We start from the raw sequence: 20486 nt of genomic DNA on the forward strand, positions 1-20486 counted from the left end.
CCCGTAAATCTGTCACTGTTAAACCATTCCAATTTATTTCTTCGAATGCCTAAAATATACATATTTCACAAGTTATTACAACAAGGGATACTGCAGTGTTATGGCCTAATTATGGTACCCATCATGTTTTTGGCCAATTAGAGCTCACTCGATGCGTCTCTGCTATGGCGTTAAACACACTCATCATGGCAAAATTAACTGCAGAAAACTTACAATGAAAAGATCTGTTGTTCTGCTTGGTGACACACCAAGAGAGAAATGGGTATTACCGTTTATTTCACTTTGGTGAATTCCCCACAGTTGTTGAATATCATCTTGGATGAGATTCCCCTTCAAGTTATATTCATGTTTCATTGAACTCCTTTAGAATCTAAATGAAATATACACTAGGAACAGCCCTCACTGTCATCAAAGTCACTGCTCATGACCCAAGCACAGAGCGCATAAGCATGAGTTATTGTTAAAGATACATACCTTATATATATATATATATAGAATTTCCCAATTGCTAAGATGACTTGGACGACTACTAACATTCTTAAGAGTTAACTGCAGTTTTGGGTTGTCGTGAATACAACAAATGCAATTTTTAACATCCAAGTCAAATTACCTTCGTGATCATGAATGTGCTCTAGGGATTTGGAAGAATAACAGTTGGTTTTAAGTAAACTGTACAACAACACAATAAAACTGCTGCAAAACCAAAAGAACGAAAAGTCACTGAAATCAAAAATGTTGTACATATATTTACAAAAAACATTCAGTCCATTGAGAACAGCACAGCTAAAAAGAAATGACAAAGACAAGTGTATCTGTCAATGAGGTTCAAGCTCTGCGGGAATTAGATGTCTAAGCCGAGGTTAAGTTCAAGTTAAGGTGATGACAACAGAACAGAGGAGGATTGCTTTGAGAGACTGTGACGCTACCCAGAGACCAAGTGGACTCCTGAACTGGTGACAGAGCAGAGACAGGTGTGGAGTGTCTGTAGAACAAGGACAGTTTCTGGAATGTACTAGAACAAACAAACAGTCTACTACATCCATGTGCATATACACACGCTCGGACTCAAACATGTACTGTAACTTCAGTCACCTCAAAATAAAAATGCCAATCAGAAGGAAAGAAAAAAACAGCAGTCAAAGAAAAGGAAACTGGTGAGCACTGGAGAAAACTCAGTCCATCCTTGTAATTCTTGTCAAACTGTAAAAAAAACAAAAAAAAACAAAACACTACGGACCACTTATCTCCCAGGTGTCTCTTGGCTGCTCCGGCCTGTTCTGGTCAGTTCCCTATGATACACCATGAGCCACGTCCTCACACTTTTAACTGGATTCTCATTGATACTGCGACTCTGGACCACACAATGGGGTTTAGGGTACTACATGTCAGAGGTGGGTGGTGATTGGCAAATGACGAAGAGTTCTTGTTTTAAAAATTATGACTTTCACGTAGACTTCTGCCTATAGTGAAGTGTCAAGTCCCCTCCGCTCTTCCAGATAAAATGTTTAACTGTTCGCAGGTCCATGTTGGGATCTAGAACCTGGTTGAAAGATACAAAAAAAAGAAAAAAAAAAAGGTTGATACAATGAACAATAACAGTGCACTTGTCAAAATATACAAGCACAGACACCGTGCTCACCTGGTCTTGACACATTAGTTCAATCTTCTCCTCGGCCAGCATGGCCATGTCCTCCTCCTTCTCCTGCTCCCCGGGCTTATCGTTGGTTGAGGAGCTGGTGGTCTGAGACTCGTTGTCCAGGTTGATGATCTTCTCGTAAACGTGCTCCATCACCTTCCTCACCTGGAGCATGTCACTGGCCGAGAGACGGTCCCTGCAGAACACACAGCAGTAAAAATCAGCTCTCAGCCGGCAGGGCTGCAACGCAGATCTGCAGCATCCACGTCTGTATCGATGGACTCTGATCCCTGCATGACTTAATCAAAGGAAATACAATCCCAGGGTAGAAAAACAAACTCACTTCTTTAGAGTTTTTGCACCAGAGGAAGAATGGGGCTGGAGGTAGAAAGGGATTTTGTTGAATTTGGGCATATTTTTCTGGAACAGAAGAGAAGGGATGACACATGTAAGTCAAATAATAATGACAGGAGCAAACTGGGCACAAACTTCATCACTGAGATAGTGAAACATTTCCTCCCGGGGAAAACACGGTGACATACAAAGCCCTTCAAGCCTAAATTCTGGCTTTAAGTGGGAAAGGCACACACATAAATAAATGAGTCATCATTAATCTTAACCCTACTATGACAAGTTAAAATGTCTCCTGTTACAAGGGTCTATACACTACTTCAGGAACTACCTGCACAGAAAAAACACCATCTAACTTCCTCTGTACTTAATGACATCTTTAAGGCAAGTAAGAGTTGAGAATGTTTTTGTTTACACCTGGCATTGACATGCAGCTTGAGTGATCTGATCACAAGTGGACAGCTGAGACACCCATCATGTTCCTGTTACATCCTTGTCAGGGACACGTGTGTTTACAGTACAAGAAGACGTGGTCACATGCATCCAAGGCCACCTTGGCAAGTGGTTTGAGTGATTAATCACACTGTGTCTTGGTGGTTGTACACAGTTATATTTAGTGCTACTTGTGATCAATTCACCCAAGGCGCATGCTAATGTCAGGTGTAAACACGGTCAGAGAGTGAGAGTGTATTTTGTTGGCTTCTCTGAATGAAGGAGCTTTAGATAAACACATTACACACACAAAAGGTAGCACATATAAATGCAAATACTAACACTCTCATATGAGAAGCCAAATTTGAATTTATGATAAGATAAAACTTCATTAATTCCCATCTGGGGAAATCCGGTGTTACAGGCAGCAGCAATAGCAGAAGTAATAATAAGAGAATAAAAAAACAAAACGAAAAAAAAGTTGACTACACATAAAAAAAAAATAAATAAATATATATATATATATATATATATATATATATATATATATGCACATTTTATACAAAAGAACTATAAAATGTGTATAGTCTATTTAAGATGCAATCATTTGTCTTGTTTGATTAAATGTACATTAAAGGAAGAAAGGAAGAAAACATATTTGTACTCACATCTACAGTTATGTCAATAACCCACTGTGGAACTGTCTCATTCAGCAACATGGACTCAGTCTCTCCACCTGAGTCTCTACATAGCAACCTGCAACACATAACACAGGATATCAGAAGCAATTCAGAGGTGCAACAGATGAGCCTACTGCTAACTGTTATGTTTATTACAATCACACACTGATGACATTGCATCGTTCTCAACTCACATTTAACCTGCGCTGATATGGACATGAATCATTACCTAAACAGAGTTCTGCCGCCTGCTTCCCCAAAGATCACTGGTGTGTGTGGTGGCACTTGGAAATATCCATTCCCTTTCTGGACCCTGTTCTCCTGCTCCCCGTTCACTGTGGCCACAAGAAAACACTCCTTTAAGACACACTCAATGACCCTTTGGACACCCGCCACACATTAACAACAGCAGGAAATGTCAAGTGTATGTCCACAGTCCACATGGATAACGAGTTAAATGGAACAATGAACACACATCTTGAAGTTCCCCCTGCATCACTGTAGAGGTTTGCTTCATTCAGTTTCAGAATAGTTGGCAGTAGATGAATAGTCAGCCACCTCCTTACCGTGGTTCACCTCGTTCTCTTCCTCGTCCATGGGGTTGATGCGAGTTCTGGGCCAGAACTCGAGCAGAGCCTGGAGCAGCAGTCCACCCAGGTTCACTGCAGAGATGAAGCGGCAAAAGAAAGTTAGCAGCTAGCTTCAGTTCTGCATTATTCACGTTACTTAAAATGTGGTTGGGTCAGGTATCATACACTTTGGGTCGGATCCATCAGAGCTTGAAAACCCAGCGTCCTTTGCAGACACCCAGGCAGCGAAGCAGTCGCTCTCGTCCAATGTGATGGTGAGCATCTATTGAAAAAGACATGAACTATTAGACTTCTAACCAGGGTCAGGAAGGACTTCTGAGTCCTAAGATGAAAAGCTCCTGCACAAGCAGGTTTGTGACTCACCCCAGTTTTCAGGTCAACAGAGAACCAATTTGGCACATAGACCATCTTGAAGCGCTTTTTAATCTCTTCATCAAACTCCACTTTCCCCAAGTCTTCACCCTTGCAAGCCTGAAAATAAAATACACATAAAGTCAGTACAAACCACAGGTATCACCAAGAGTGAGTTCACACCACCAGGAGAGAATTTCTTTAACTCTGGAGTGACTCATGGGTAGTAGCAAGGAGAGGTGGGCACCAATTAACCGTGATGGTCCTCTTCCAGGTGGGCTGTGGTGGGATTTGTTAGAACATAATCTGAGCCACTGTTGGACGAAAGATTGGCAGATACAATCACACTTTTAACAAACTTAGAAATAACTACAACGCGTTTACCTTCAGGACGTCCCAGAAAGCCACGTTGTTGTTGGTATCTTTGGTGAGTATGTGTCTCTTGTCATTCAGAATGTGGCACTGTATGATACTGGCACCTCCTGCAAACACAACAAAGAATTCAACTTCACAAAATGAAGCATATAGAAGATACAATAGTTTGAGATAAATAAACTGGTTTACCCTTGATGACTTGTTCTGGCTGAGTGCACAGTGGTGTCAGAGGGTTAGTGCAGTCATTGTCGTACTCCCCTGATGATCTGAAGTTGTGCATTCCCTTTAGAGACTACACATACACACAGAAAATAATAATCACTGCAGATTATCCTGGATTCAATAGCTGTGATTAATGTAATGCAATTATCTTTACGCATCATCCACACCATCACAAAGCTGGTTTAATGTTTTACACAAATTACCGCTGGAGGATTACTGATGAATAACACGAGGTGTGGCTACATGCACAAGTCTCTATCTACACTCTATTCCATAGTCATTATGCTGACAGTCAACCAGTGATCTCAGAGGTGTCACGCATGCTTACCCATTTATTAACGGATGATTTGGTGGTGGAGACCCAGATTGCTGGAGGTGGGTCAGCAGATCTGTCCAGTTCCATCTGAGCAAAAGAGAAAGACAGCAAAGGGTTGAATGACTCCAAATGTTGAGCTATGAGCACAGGAATGACTGAGGAGACTATGGGCTCATTATTCACAACTGTTTAACTTCTCTTCCTTTAAAAATACAGATTACAGCTTCCTTTTCACCACTAATAAAGCACAAAAAAGACGAGCCACAAAGGAAACAACTAAACAAACAAAACCAAAAAAACAGTCATATACAAATGTGCGATAGAAACACGACAAGGAGATAAAATTAAAGAGCGATTGAAAACAAACCACTGCACCTAATATTTACATCACACTGTAAAGACACACCAGTTGAAAGCTGTACCAACTGAAAGACCTGTACTGCTCAATAATAAACCTTTCAAATGAGAAAAGTTTCTAAAAATCCAAGAGAAATTCTTTCATTTTAAACTTTAAATGTATTATTATTATTTTTTTTTCCACGTCCATTAAATAACCTGGCGCATCACATAACAGAAACTGTGTTCCAGGTTAAAGCCTCTTACTTTGAGCACTGGGGCCTTCTCCTCACAGATGAGCACACGGATGTCTGGGTTACGCAGGTCAGTGCAGTAGATCTTTTTGTCTCTGCCTCCAGAATAGACGTGCGTAAAGGCCTCATTAACCTGCAGGGCCCAAACCCCTTCATCGTGCACCCGGTAGGTGGCGATACACCTCTGCTGGCCGAGTGACCAAAGGCGGATGGTCCCGTCTGAACTGCCCGACAGGCACTGTGGAGAAGTACAGCAGGTTCAGATTTTAGAATTCCTCTCTTTAACAGCTACCCTCACCTTTTACTTAAGTTATCTTAACTTACCTGAGTGCCATCTCGATTCAGCAGCAATGACTTGACGTTGTCTGTGTGACCCTTTAGCTTCATCAGTTTTGCACATGTCCGTGGATCCCACACTCTCAGAACCTGAAGAAAAGAGGAGAGAGTGTATGAAGACAGACACTTCTTCACTACATTCAAATGGCCCACTAGAACCACCACTGACTAATCTGATGAGCACTTAAATTTTTCCCTCAACTGGCAATAACACTGGCATGTATAGAAATGCATTCTGTAATCTTTCTGGTGCACATGTGGACTCCAGACAATATGTAGTCTAAACTAAGACAGAAATGCTCCACAATAATTGAGAGATTTTTAAGCAATTTCCTGCAAACCTGTCACTAGAGTACATGCTCAAGAAGTTTCAGGCTAAAAACTGAAAAACTATCCCAGATCAGATGGCCAGTGAAATAATTACAGTGGTTCTTTACTCTAGGGTAATTGAACTATTAGTATGCATATGTGTGTGTGTCACAAAAACCTTTTCTGTGGATCCAGATACAATGACCGTGCCCATCTGGTTCATAGCCAGACTGTAGATAGAGTCCTTGTTCCCGCTGAGTGACGAGGCTGTTGGAGACAAACTATAGTGAGTCTACAGGTACAGAGTATGTTGCAGAGAAACATATCAGACATTACAGACCAGTAGTCAGTACAAACATATAAGAATTGAGTATAAACTATAGGGTTGGGCGATTAGACGAACACATCAGCTACTACTGGCCAAGTCCATCTTCAGTCCACAACAGCAGAGAGAGGCAGGGGGGATAACAGTGTGTAGAGCCAGAATATTTTCACATCTAACCTGATGAATTATGGGTTTATTTCAACCAAACCAGAGCTGGTGGTGGATCAGCGGAAAGACTAACAAGACAGTTTTGATTAGTTTTATTTTGTTTCTGTCGAGTTCACATGAAGTGTGTTTAACAATGAGTTAACAAGGCAATTAAGCTCGTCTTAGTTCAGTTAAAGAGAGAAACTTGAATTCAGAAGGTATGGGTCATATTTTTCTGTTTGATAAGGAAAATAGGTGTTAGAATATTTCCTTTCGTGACAGTTTGAGAGTTTATTTATTAGGCTACATAAACATAGCAAACCCGGCATTCTCAAACACCTGCATGAATATATCAGCAATCTGTGGTTGTTGGGCTGATGGTGGCCAGTTGGAAAATTATAATGAATCTTCATTAAAAACATGAAAAAAAGGTCTCCACACTGCAGCTCCCTTAAGTGCAATTTAACAGTAAATCCACCACTGACATTTTGAGCTTGTGCATTTCTGTAGACTTAACAATACATACAGAGATGCCACCTAAAGCTCCCAGATATTTACCTAAGGGGTAACAACCTCTCCTTCAGAAGAAAACATGTACAAAATCACAATGACAGGTAGTCATCTCATGTTTAGAAAAAGACCACAACATTTCATGTTTTAATTGCTGTCTTCTCAGCACCTGCCTTTTTATGGTATTTACATGTGCGTAACTGCTAAACATATCACCCAACCCTACTACAGTATGTATGGTCCAGAAATGGGCACAAATGAAATAAAGAAATAATCAAAAAACAAACAATACTCACTGGTGACCGTGTTGTTGGAAGCAGTGAGTGCTGTTAGTGTGTTCACATCCCAAAGAAAGATCTGCCGGTCCAGACCTGCTGATGCCACAAGCTCCTTGTCCTTAGCGTAGGCCAGAGCTTTCACATAGTCCTTGTGTGTTCGTAACGTCGACATACAGAATCCTTTATGCGCGTTCCATACTTTGACTGTTGTATCTGATGAGGCAGATATCACTGAAAATGGAAACAGTGGAAGTGTATCAGATCAGAACAGTACAAAAAGGCTGTGTTAGATGATAAACAATGCTTTAATAAATTACCATGCCATTAATCAAACTCACATGTTTTTCCATTGCAACAGAGAACTATGTCATTAACCCAGTCTGTATGATGCTCCATCGAGGCAATGTATGGGTCCTGCTGCAATGATGGAGAAGAGAAATTGAGCCAATTAAATGATTGAAATTTTTAAAAACGGATGAATGTAAAAATACAGCTGAGTGGTCACATTGGAGGTGTAATATTTGAATGAAAATCTAAGAACTCTACTTTGTGCTGGTAGACGCTCCATATCCGGATGATCGAGTCCCTTCCAGCGGTGAAGAGCCGGTTCAGCGCAGGGTCTAGCTGGAGTGCGTTCACCCCGTTTCGATTGTACTTCTCCACCTCATCTCTAATGACATATGACACCTGCAACACAAAGAGTAGAGTGACCAATGAGATCAGATTCTTATCTCGACAACCTGTTTTTTTTTCCAAAACACACCCACTTCCTTGTGCACATTTCGACGCCTGAGCACACACGCTCGCGGTTAAGTTTAATGCAAACGTTTAATGCGTTGTAAGGACATGCAGAGTTAGTAAAGGAGCCTGGCAGCTAGCTAAATTAAACATATAATAAGAATTAATTCCTATAGATTCCTATTAACAAAAAACAAATTCAGTGCTTACAATGTACTTTGGTTGTGGTGCGGGGTGCACCGCACCACCACCGAGGCACGTATGTGTTCCCAGCAATTAGACCGAGCCCAGATACAGTGTAGCTAAGCTACCATTAACGTTGTAATAACATAAAAACGCTTCGAAGACAGCACGTGAATCATTTGGGTTGAATTGTGAACTAAGTACTTATGTTATGACACGTACTTAAATGATAACTGTTAACAAAAACATGTAATATTTTAGACGCCAGCGTTAGCACAAGAAGCTAACAACTAGCTAACGTAAACTAAGCTAGCTAGGTTAGCCGGCTTGAGTCATGACTCGTAAGAGACACTCTGCGTTCTGCTGACAGCTTCTGCTGTCCGTCAGCTATCCGTAAGGCACTTTCAAAAGCTGAATACCCTAATGTTGCCGTTGACAAACACTTAGCAGTAATCCAACTATGAAGATTTACCTGTACTTTTCTCCGCCCAGCAGCATTTTGCCTGTGATGCGTGGCCATCTTGCATGTTGACAGTCAATTCATGTGATGCTACATCCGGAAAAAAAAAGAAAACATATGCACGTGAGCGTTATGGGTAATGTAGTTTTGCCATCGTCATCCAGGGCCTTGGAGACCTTGAAATTCATAGATTATTTATTAAAAGGCTTCTTAATCTAAACATTCAAATTGACACAAGGAGTGAGTCACTCATTAGGCAAGATAGGCAACTGCCTGCGGCCCCAAGAGGGCCTCTAATGTCTAACAGACATTCTAACATATGTTTAGGCCTAATTACTCTGAGATAACTTGCTAAATGCCTTCATCAACTTCATAAATGCCTAAATATGCCACCAAAAAAGCAGGATCAAACAGATGCAGGCGAACACCAAGCACACCTTTAATCCTTTAAAGAATGTCTTAGGATATATTAGAGGATCATTTCTAATATGGTCTTGCATAATTAACACACATGGACATGCAATGCAAATGTTAATCCTGTGCTCAACCTCGCAGATAAAATATTGCGCCTCATTGTCAAAATTGAAATACTGCAACGTATTGTGACCAGTGCTGTACCCAGGATTTTAGAAACACTGAGGTCATGACTCTTTGTTTCCATTTAGCCTCTTTCCCAACATGCAAGTCTAAACATTCCTTTAATCCCTCTTTACAGCCCCAGGAATAGTCTTTCAAGAGAGCCCTAGTGGACCATGACTGGATATAAAAACTCTGTGTACATTTTTAATCATACAGTAGAAACACAAAAAACCCAAAACTGTATAAGACAGGACCTCAGGGTCTATAGTGTTAATAAGCCAACAGTCCAGTTCTGAGATACACTGCAGCTGTTTGTCTTTCAGCAGAACACACAGCCCACTTAGTCTTCCAGCCCAGGCTACTGACAGAAATGTTATTAATGGCCACTAGAGAGCGCAATAAGACACTGAACACTGAAGATGTGGGCTTCACCGCTGGGTGATCCAAAACCACCAACCCTCAGCTGGTTGGAAACACTCTATTAAATGCTGTCTTTTGTGTTGATCTATGTTCTTTGTGGGTTCCGTCCAGCACCGCAGGTTTTGTTTCCAAATGGGCTTCACAGCAGCTGATTTTATTGATGAACTTCTCCCTGTGCTTCACAGTGGAATCAGGTGTTTCAGGCCTTGCTAAGCACATGGCTGCTTGTCTCTAAACTGCAGAACTGAGTCAAATGTGCCTATTCTGTGATCAAACTCCAAACAAGTTCATGATAGTACAATACATCCTCAAAAACCCACTGCTGACATTAGGTTACTTTTAATGCTTAGTGCCATAGAGGAACCACATAAAGACAAGTAAAAGCAGTCTTTCCCGCACAGAGCGCTGATTAACTAAAGTTTCCTCCTCACCGTGTTTATTATAGGCCTTCTGTATGTTTCTGGTGGTGTGTGGGGGAACTGCCCCTGTATCTCTGCTATATTTGAATGTGTGTGCCACGGGGCAGCTATAGGAGCGGTAATCCTCTGTGGTCCAGCAGCATCCTTCCTCCCTCATGCTCTTGCTCAAGGGCAAATCGAGGCGCGCCTCTGCCGCCGCTGCGCAGCTGCTGAAGACAGCGCAGCGTCCTCTCCACGCTGCGCGGCTCGGGACCTGTGCCCTGTGGGATGACTGCGGAAGAGCCACTCGAATGGAAGGAAAGAGGACAACCTGTGGCAGCTTTCAAAATGTCCAACAAAAGGTGATCGGACCACCGGCATTTGTCTAGAAGTCAACTTTAACCGCTAAACTTTGGATTCTGGCAGGAAGACGCACTTTTCTGCTCTGCTGGATTGATGTTTTTGGATCCATCATGAAGAATAAACCTTAAAGAGAAGACATGGATTTCGCACGGAGAGTTTGGCTGTTCCAGCTTCTAAAACCCGAAGAACTCAACTCTGTAAATGATGCTGTGAATCTCAGAGTTTCATATGTAAGTACTACTGAACATGCATTAATGTGGCTACACAGACAGGAAGGTAAATTGCATTACTTGTTAACTGTATGGTTGGACACTTTTCTTTGTTTCCACCTAGAGTAAGGAGGAGAACTTCTCCATTTACTAAAACTATATTAAAACCAGGTATAATTCTAAAAAGCCTGGTTTTAGGGTTAATATGTATTTTAAAACAGTACTAACATGGCCTATGTTCTACAGTATAGAAATAAAAAGAGAGTAATATACTAGAAAGTGCATCATGCAAAATATGAATGCCATGTTTTTTAAAACATTTTTAAATCATTTTTTAAAGTACAATGTTTAGCATAAAACTCTACACTTACTTCACACTTTGATGATCTGTCACTGTGACTGAATCTGTCTGACATACATTCCTAGCACACCATTCAGTGTTCCATGGCTTCCCTGATTGAAATGTGATAGGTGATGCATTACATAATGATATGAGAGGCAGTGGTTACACATTTCAGATCTGTTTTCAGATCTGTTTTGTCGAAATCTGAAAAAAAAAATCCATCATCTTCTTGTGTTATGTAACTGAGGACAAGTTTTAAGATTTGGAGCAGGATTCAAATAAGCAGAAACATGCATATGACTGAACCAGCAGAGCTTATAAAAAGATTTTTTCATCACCCAAGTCATCCCAGCAATTTCACCACTGTTCCATTTTGCGGACCTATACATTCTGTAACCTACGTATTTAAGCTAAGCGATGCAATTACATTGAAAGGTTTTTGCAAAAGAAGTAGGTCACCAGTTCAGTCTGCGCACCTCAGATCACAGTATGTAGCTCTGAGAGGGCACAGACATGTAACACGGCCCAATAAGAACAAACTATATGGACAATATGACGTCCAGCTTGTGGTGGAACTTTGTCTCCAAAAGTTTTTGACATGCCAAAGTCTGTCTGTCATTCCACAGGTGATCAGATTATTTAATTTGATGGTAAACTGGCTGTCAACGATTCCACACATGACACTTGTTTTTACAATAGACAGTTAACAAGTCTTGATCAAGGAAAAAAGATGCAGGAAATTAATGTTTGTGTTTCTATCCTGAAAAAGCCCTCTCAAGGATTCAGCCTCATAAATCCAGAGAAACACAAACCTCTAATATTAAAGCACCATGAACAGACAAGTACAACAGTCGAGATGCCATTTTTACTACAGAAACCTTCATATGGGTGTTTGCATAAATATGCTTTATTAAAAGTTTTAGGACATATTCCCCAATGACCATAATGAGAAGGAGGTGGTCAGTTGTTCCATTTTAAAAACAGTGTAATATTAAATGCATGAAATTCACAGGAAACATGGAGTAGATGTTTCCAGCATTTCCAAATATCAAGGGAAGAAATTCAGATGAGAAATAACAATGACAGTGAATCAGAAATGTTTCAAATGAATTTTAAAACCACGAAGAAATTTGAATAAGTGAATAAAACTTTGATAACTGTGACTGAAAATCGGGTGAATTAGTAACACATTGGCATGTGTAAGTGCTGCTCTTGATAAATAACTCAAATGAGAACACTCATGAGGACGGATAAAAAGTGACAACAGGATCAGGCTGTTCGTCAGAGTAGATTCAGGTCATCTGGTCCACAGTCAAGCTCTGGTCCCCCCTCTGCAGTATATCCATGTGACAATATTTGCTTCCTGTTAAAGTAGTCTTGGCATATGCGAGCTGATAGAAATAGAAATGGTGACGACACGTCAAATCTGTTGTCTTTTGATGCCCATACAACATTTTAAATGGTTGGTTACGTGATGGATGTAAGATGAAAGCACATTTTTGAGCTGCAGAGATTGATCCCCTCACACCAAAAATGAAGTGTCACAAAGCCGAAAGAAGCTGACGTGACGTCATGTGACGTCATGTGGGGCCGTGGTGGTTCAGACTTAGAGTTTTCACACGCAGGTCTTCACAGCAGTTAAGTGAGGCGTGTGCTGTTTTCACAGGCAAATTTAAACTGAGCAGTAGCTTCCTCCATAAAATCATTCAGGACCAGCACTGTGTTTGTTTTGCTTTCATTTTGACTGGAGAAGGTTTTCAGAGCAACAGGAAGCAGCAATAAACAAAAGATAGAAGCTATTAAAGAAAACTGATTAATCCCTATACAGTAAAAATACTGCTTTTTCTGTCAATGAGGCGTTGATAATAAGTCATGCTCCACTCAGGCATAACAGCATGTGTAGAGCAGCATAATTCCTGATTACTAAATCATATTTAGAGACATTAGTAGCTAACATGGGTTTATATATAGAGTTTAAACATTTCATAATTTGGCACTTTTTATGAGAGAACATGAAAAGATTGGAGAGAGAGAGCAGGTCATCACAGGTCAACATTTTCTTACCATAACAGCTCCCAGTGCCAAATGAGGGTTTTACTCCAGTATGCTCTGATTGAAGAAAGGATAGATATGTCAAATTTTGGGAAGTAGAATCTATTTGAGTAAAATAAACTGTAGTTACAAGTGTAACAACTCATGACTCAGCACAAGTCATACCACATTATTATGGTTTTACTCCTGAAGGCCACAAGAAACACATCAACATCAAACCTTTCAATGTTCAGCCATTCCTCCCTCATCACAGGGGGTTTACTAAATGTTGTGATTTCCTCATGTTATTGAAGCTTATAGTTGAGTTTAAGCTACTTCTACTTGCAGAGGCACACAGTACAGGTAACTATTGCTGCAATATCCCTCAGCTTTACATTTTGCTGACTTTCCCTAAAGCTTAACAGCAGCAAGTGTCCCAGTGTACTGACACATAGTCGAGAGATCTTCACTACACGTTAATGTTGTTACCTTGTGCATGCGCCAACAGAACCACCTGTTTAGGAATGTTGTGTGGTTCACTTGTGAGATACAGTAAATGGAAAATTGGTGTGTTGTTTTATGTTTGTATATTACATCACCTGTTAGTCATCCCTTTTAATCCCATCAAAGAATCTCAAAGGCAGCTCTGCTGGCCCCTTTCTGTTCAAGAGGCAAGAAGAGAAAGAGGCAGTTAGTGCTTTGTTCCCTCTCTCTGTTCTTCTTAAATGTTAGAAAATTAAGTAATCAAATAAAATGATATAATATTATATATATTTAGACCAATAAAGCAGCCAGGCCAATGTATTGGCTGATACCATCTTATTGCAGATGTATCGTAGTGTGTTCAGCATATTCTGCCAAATGCCAAATCAGATCTGAGGTCATTTAGAAATAGTGTCACCATTACATCATTATCCGACAGAGAGCACTAACAAGCTGATTTTTCAACTTAAAAAACCCTCACTAAGCATTTATGTTGGTCACACACACACAAACAGACACACACCAAAAAAAATGAAGGGATCCCTTTTCAGATCGTTTATGTTAATGTTGTTTCTTTTGGCCAATATATCATATAACAAATACTGGCCTCAATACTTTAGTATCAGTCGGGCTATTATGACTATTTGGACACTTATCACAAAATAATTTTTTTTCTGCAGAGCACATGTTGTCAAGTTGACTGTGTGTGTGTGTGTGTGTGTGTTTGTGTTTGTGCGTGCCAGTCCATGACTCCACTCTGCCTTCACTCTAATTATCATAATTATTTGCAGTGATGATGAGCATATCACATCTGGCTGTTATGGGAATTAAATTTCATTCAGCTAAAATCCTTTTTTTCTCTCCGTGTTGTCTAATTTGTTATCACCATTTCCTCCCGTGCACATGAGTGCACAGTAGCAGATACTCTGTCTGTGCATTTAACTGCAGATTAATATTACTGATACATCCTTTAATAATGTACGCTACAGAGACGTTGTCATGGCCTCTAACTGTTCTGTAGTGTCTGTGACCTTTTACAGAGGAAGTGCTGTGACTGTGTTTCTGTGGACGATTCATCTCATCCAGTCACATCCTGTAACGTCCTGACAGAAACTGAACCCGTTTATCTGCTTTATGACGTTGCAAATGGACCTTAACCTATTTATTTTGATAGCAAATGGGAAAGCGCTGGATTCGGCGTATGAGACGAGCTGATCTGAGATCAACCTGGGCCAAATAAGCAGATCATGTGAAAGCAGATAACTAGCGTCTGGCTGGACGTGTGAAGGGATCAATGCATTTCAGGACAGGAGGAGATGGAAAACTCACAGAGCTTAGTCAATATGAAAAGGATACAATGGTATTTCTCTGTCAAAAGGGGAACATAGAAATGTAATCCTCTCTTTGGAAAGCTTTTTCAGTTATTAAAATATCAGACTCCATCACTGGCTAAAATGAGGGGGTGAATTTTTGGTAGTGGCCTTTAGTATTGTCTTTATTTAGACCGTGGCTTTGGCCTCTGATCAGATTACCTCCAAACTTTGTGCTTTTTTAAGTGCAGAGGAACAAAGTTTGCCAATAAGAAAAAAATTAAATAAGCGTTTCAAGCTATTTATACTACATTTAGTAACCTGTCTGGTACAATTATTCTGTCATTTTCTGAATGATTTCAAACAAAGACCTAAAACTGGCTGCAGCCGAGGCCTGATGATAGGAAACAACAAAGGCGCTTGGAAGCTTTTTTGTATCGTAGAAAATGCACTGAATCACTTCCAGTTTGTGATGTCTTGAAACCCGTGAATGCAACTCGACCTGCACACTGCTTTTATTGCAACCACCACCTGCACCTGCAGTAGCATCCTCAGATTTCATGGAGAATCAAGTGCTAGAAAACCCAAATCCAACTAAGCTCGAGAACAGAATACCATAGAAAGACTGAATGTGTGTGTTTCTGTGTTTTATAACAGTGACATTGTGTAGCATCAGATTGTAGGGCTGATTATTTAAACAGCCTGCACTTTAAAGATCACACTCACAAATGCCCATATGTTGACCCAGCTCACTGTTAATGTTCTGGGACTCAACACAGTACTCATTATAGTTTGAAATCATCAAGAGAGAGCTTGGAGGACATTTTGGCTTTCAGTGGTGCGTTTGGTGTCTTGTGAAAAACGACATCTTTAAGGTTGCTGGCAGGTCATCGTCCAGGCCCTGCAGCTTTCCTCGCTTCAGTGGAGGCAAACAAGTGACCGCCATCCTAATTCAGTGCTGGTGCAAACCCCTGGTCAGGGCTACAGACTGTGGACTTAATCCCTCTGACTCAGAACTATGGCTGCCCTAGTTTGACAGAGATTGTTGGATAACAGGAAGCTGGTGGTCAGCGGTAAGGGTAAAACTCTCTCAGCACCATCTTCCAATCAGAAAATCAGAGGCAGTCCAGCTTTTGACTTAAGCCTTTATACATTGCAATTACACAATGTTTGGAAAAAAGAGAGCTTCAGTGATAGAGATGTACATACAGTACTCAGTAAATACCACATTAAATACCATTGTCAGGCTTTCCTTGCCACAAAAGAATATTCACTATATCCTGTTGCTTGATTGCTGTAGTAATGAATGATCGTGCTTCTTGTCAAGTTGAGCTTTTAGATTATTGTAAGATTCCATTCATTTTGTTTTACAGAACTGCTTTTATATTGTTAGTACCAGTTTAAGTCACTGTGTTATATGTTTCTGTTTGGAGAAAATGAAACAATCCCAGTAAAAACTTGTGCAGTCTATGTGCCACTTTCTACCCATTCATCTTAACGTCCCCCAGTCTGGATTCAGGTCTTTTTTGTTTGTAGCACAAGGAGTGCCAGAGTCTGTTCACATAAAGGCTTTATACCTGCAATTATTGATTTTTGGGCCATTTGAGGGCAGTGCAAATGTGTAAACCCCATACTGATATACAGTATAATCACCTCACAAAGCTGACATGGCAAACATCTTAGCAAACAATGGCTATTATTTTCACATCAAGCAGACATGGAGTAATGGTAGCATGCATTTGGAGTCGTGCTTGTCTCCACCTGATGAGTATATGTAAGTCCGTTTTGGTCTCCAGCGTCTCCTGAGGGAAACCTCTGGCTCTCTGTTCCACTATGTTCACCACCTCTTCAGGAGAAAGCAATGTTAAAGATGTGTCTCAGGATTTCATTTAAAGGTGTCAATAGATGTAGAACCATTAAGACCATCAGGTAGGCTGTTCCAGAGGTTTGGGGCTCAATTGCGAAAGGCTGCCTTTTAGTTCTGGCCTCAGGAACAGTCAGGAGGTGTGATTTAGACATTATACACAGTCATCTCATCCATTTTTTGTATAAAAATATTGATTAAAGCAGCTTTAGCCATGCGAAACCCCATAGCTAACAGGCTTGTGCTATGTAAATGCATGTTAAGCACAGTGTGTGATCACCTCTCCACCTGGATGCAGGCACACTCCAGTCTGCCTTTAAAGCAAGGCAAGGGGTTGTGGATGCTTTGCTGTCACCACTGGTTACTGGGACCCAAAGTTTGGAGGCCTCTCACTCCCGCACCAGGATTTTATTTTTGGACTTCTCCTCAGATTTTAATACAGTGAACACACACACACTTTGCGTCACGGGAGCTAAGGATTAAAAACTTCCTGTAGGATGGACCACAACATGTCGTGGTTAAAATGTTCAAAATCCAACTACACTGATACTGTTTCACACAAGCGTCCCCCATCAAAGACAAACTGACGGATGATAAAGTTTTTCTGATTCTGATGCTGATTCTGAATGTGTTTGAAAACTCACAGTTACTGTTAGTTTGTTCTGGTAGCTACTGATAGACTTGATTTGTGTATGAATTGTTGCTTCATAAGCCTGTAAAGCTGAATTATATTATTCATTCTCTTACCTTCTTCCATCTCTTCCCTGCCGGTAGCTGTAAGTAAATTCTAGTACAGGAGAATCAGGATGAAAAGATGGCAGCCATGCTGTTACCAACGGGTCCTGATGGCTTGCGGCGGTTCACTCGCGAATCCTTGGCTGCGCTGGAGCAGCGGATTGCGGAGGAGCAGGCCAAGAACGCCAAGGATTGCCATGATGGTCACAGGAACACAGAGCCATCAAAACCCAGGGCCGACCTGGAGGCAGGCAAGCAGCTGCCTCGCATCTTCGGTGACATCCCTCCAGAGCTTATCGGGATGCCACTGGAGGACATTGATCCATTTTACTACAAGAACCAGAGGGTGAGAGCGTCTGTGTGTGATACTGTGGGTGGGTTGGACGGTGGCGGTTGTGTGCATGTCTGCTCCTATTAAGTCTAATATGCAATACACAAAACTATGATTTTTTTTACTGCGTCTGTTTCATCGAGTTAATCGCCATCAGCTGGAGGCCTGACATGCTCACTCTGAGAATGACTGTGTTTATTGGTAGAAAACATACTCAGACATCACCTGGACAAAATGGCTAAGGAGAAACACAGCACAAAGAACAAACTGTCACTTAGTGGGTCAGTTTAAAGGATAGTTTCATCTGTTTCCAAGTCAGACGCCATACATACACTGAAGCAGTTTTTGCTTAAAATAAGATAAGATCCCTTCCTAACATGTTTCCATTTGAAATGATCGGTGAATCCTCGGTCCTTCTGTGCAAAAAGATCTTCCAGAGTTTAGCTGATGGTATTTTGGGGGCTTCAGAGTCAAAAGCTGACATCTTCTGAAGCTCTTTTTTTCTAAAGGTCTTTTTAACACATACAGACAGACAGTTGAATCCTCATATTATCTTCACCAAACTTTGGAATACAATTTCACAAAGAATGAGGGCTGTAGCAACACCTTTCAAACATGTTAGGACAGGAGCGACAAGAGAAAGCTGTGGAACGCTCCAAAAACACCTGTTTGGATCATTCCACAGGTAAACAGGTTGATTGGTAACAGGTGATAGTATCATGATTGGGTATTAAAGGAGCATCCTGGAAAGGCTCAGTCGCTCACAAGCGAGGATGGAGCGAGGTTCACCACTTTGTGAACACATGATTGGATAAAGGAGATTACCACATGAGCTCAGGAACACTTTCAACTAAAACTGTTGTCAGTAAACACAGTTTGTTTGCAAATGACTGCATCCTGTTTCATTTATGTTTTACACAGCGTCCCAACCCTTTTTTGGAATTGGGGTTGAAAAAAAGCGAAACTGTTGTCAGCTGATAGCCGATAGGTTCGGCCTCTTTTGCTCTCCACACGGACAGTTTACCAACTGTTGCAATTAAAGCCTGCTCAAACGTGATTGGTCAATACTACCTGGACTACAAACAGAATACAAAGGGAAACCAGAAATCTTCCAATACCAAAATTTTGCCCCTACATATGCAGATATCCGTGCATAGAGATTAGTGGTGATGGTGATTGTGCAAGTACTGCTACATGTTAAATTATCACCCAAGCTCTCATCTGGACTTCATCATACGTCAGTGATCCTCCCGATCAGCTGAGGTTTTCACTGAATTTACCAAGCTGTGTTTTACAGCAGCTAGCTGAGATGAGAGGAGTGTGGCCGCATCTCTTTAGATCTCTTTTGGATGCAGAAATGGGATTAGCAAGTTTTGATTTGCAGAGTAGATCAGGCTGCTGCCCATTAATGGGCCGCTTATGGACAGATGAAAAAGGACGTGGCAGTCATTCTCAGGGTCTCTTTGTTTTGGCATGTGATGCGCTGCTGGATGGGAGGATTATCCAAAGACGAAAAAATATTTAAATAAATGCCACATCTGTTGGGGAAAGGTTCAGGCCGCTTTGAGGTTGCCTCCATTATCTCCGCTGGCCTTGCCCGTTGCGTGTATGTGCACTCACTGCTTTCTTGGAGGCAGAAGTGCTTTTGGTGGAGGTTGACACAGATGGTAGACAGAGTGGTAGACTCAACACAGCAGCCATATTATCATCCCTGCAGGGTAAAGAAAACAGCTGAACTGCTGCCCAGAGCTGCACAGATGGTAAACAATGTGCCTGAACATTTATCTTAAAAAAACGTGTCTACTTCTTGATGACTTGTTATAATTTGTTTTAATTACAGAATGTAAGCAATAATGCTTGTGATTGATGTGATTTTTCTCACCATGATTTCTGTCTTTTTCTGTTTTCTTTGCAGACTTTTATAGTACTTAACAAAGGGAAGGCCATCTTCAGATTCAGTGCCACATCTGCACTTTACATCTTTAGTCCATTTCACTTCCTCAGATCAATCGCCATAAAGATTTTAGTCCATTCATATCCTTTTTGATTCCACAGTGCCTGTGGAAAATAATCTTGTGGTTGTTTGATGGAGCGAGCCAAGTTATTTCCTGTCAGTTTGTATTAGGGTGATATTAGCGAGATTTGCGATAAGGCACTGGTGGGTGAGTGCACTTCTGCTTTAAAAAAGATGGAGATGATAAAAGTGATATGAGGATACTGTAATAGTTAATAATCAGGTTTAGGTCTGAGTACTTTCAGGTATTGCTTTTGCACACCAGTGTGTGACAACTGCTCCAAAACGTAACATGAAGATCATACTGTGAATCAGGCAGCGTGCTGACAACAAACCACTGTTACAAGTTTCCACCAAAATCACATTTTGATGCTGTAAAAAGTCGAGATCTCAAACTAGCAGATAAGCCAATTTCTAATATTTACTGATTTCCCCCCGTAGGTTTCTATTGGATTTTTCCATAGTCCCATTTTTGAAACAGCTTTGTAATGGTCCTCTCTGGCATCGCAAACCAAATCCCCTCATATCCCTCTTTTAATCTCTGAAATGAAATAAGAGCAAGGCGATTTCACGTCAT

General features: G+C 40.9%; 2 protein-coding genes across 3 annotated transcripts in view; one reads left to right on the plus strand and one right to left on the minus strand.

Moving 5' to 3' along the window:
* Positions 1 to 726: 726 nt before the first annotated feature.
* On the minus strand, positions 727 to 8896 carry LOC121615005 (WD repeat-containing protein 48). Of its 2 annotated transcripts, none has more exons than XM_041949131.1 (18): positions 8842 to 8896; positions 7995 to 8135; positions 7787 to 7862; positions 7467 to 7679; positions 6367 to 6455; positions 5868 to 5969; positions 5557 to 5781; positions 4966 to 5040; positions 4605 to 4707; positions 4425 to 4522; positions 4053 to 4160; positions 3855 to 3951; positions 3666 to 3761; positions 3329 to 3434; positions 3088 to 3175; positions 1980 to 2056; positions 1640 to 1832; positions 727 to 1540 (listed from the first exon to the last, which is right to left on the minus strand). In XM_041949131.1, the coding sequence occupies exons 1-18, from the start codon at positions 8887 to 8889 to the stop codon at positions 1445 to 1447; spliced, it is 2031 nt and encodes a 676-aa protein (XP_041805065.1). In that variant the 5' UTR covers positions 8890 to 8896; the 3' UTR covers positions 727 to 1444. The 2 variants fall into 2 exon arrangements, with proteins under 2 accessions (XP_041805065.1, XP_041805064.1); XM_041949130.1 differs by having other exon boundaries at positions 7787 to 7865.
* Positions 8897 to 17637: 8741 nt separating this feature from the next.
* Positions 17638 to 20486, plus strand: part of LOC121614505 (sodium channel protein type 4 subunit alpha B-like) — a 32656-nt gene continuing 29807 nt past the window's right edge. Inside the window, exons 1-2 of the mRNA XM_041948388.1 lie at positions 17638 to 17910; positions 19811 to 19929. Coding sequence (XP_041804322.1) covers positions 17644 to 17910; positions 19811 to 19929 — 386 coding nt within the window. The 5' untranslated portion in view covers positions 17638 to 17643. The remainder of the gene's footprint in view (positions 17911 to 19810; positions 19930 to 20486) is intronic.

The sequence above is a fragment of the Chelmon rostratus genome, chromosome 12 (genome assembly GCF_017976325.1).
Source record: "Chelmon rostratus isolate fCheRos1 chromosome 12, fCheRos1.pri, whole genome shotgun sequence".
NCBI classification, from domain to species: Eukaryota; Metazoa; Chordata; class Actinopteri; order Chaetodontiformes; family Chaetodontidae; genus Chelmon; species Chelmon rostratus.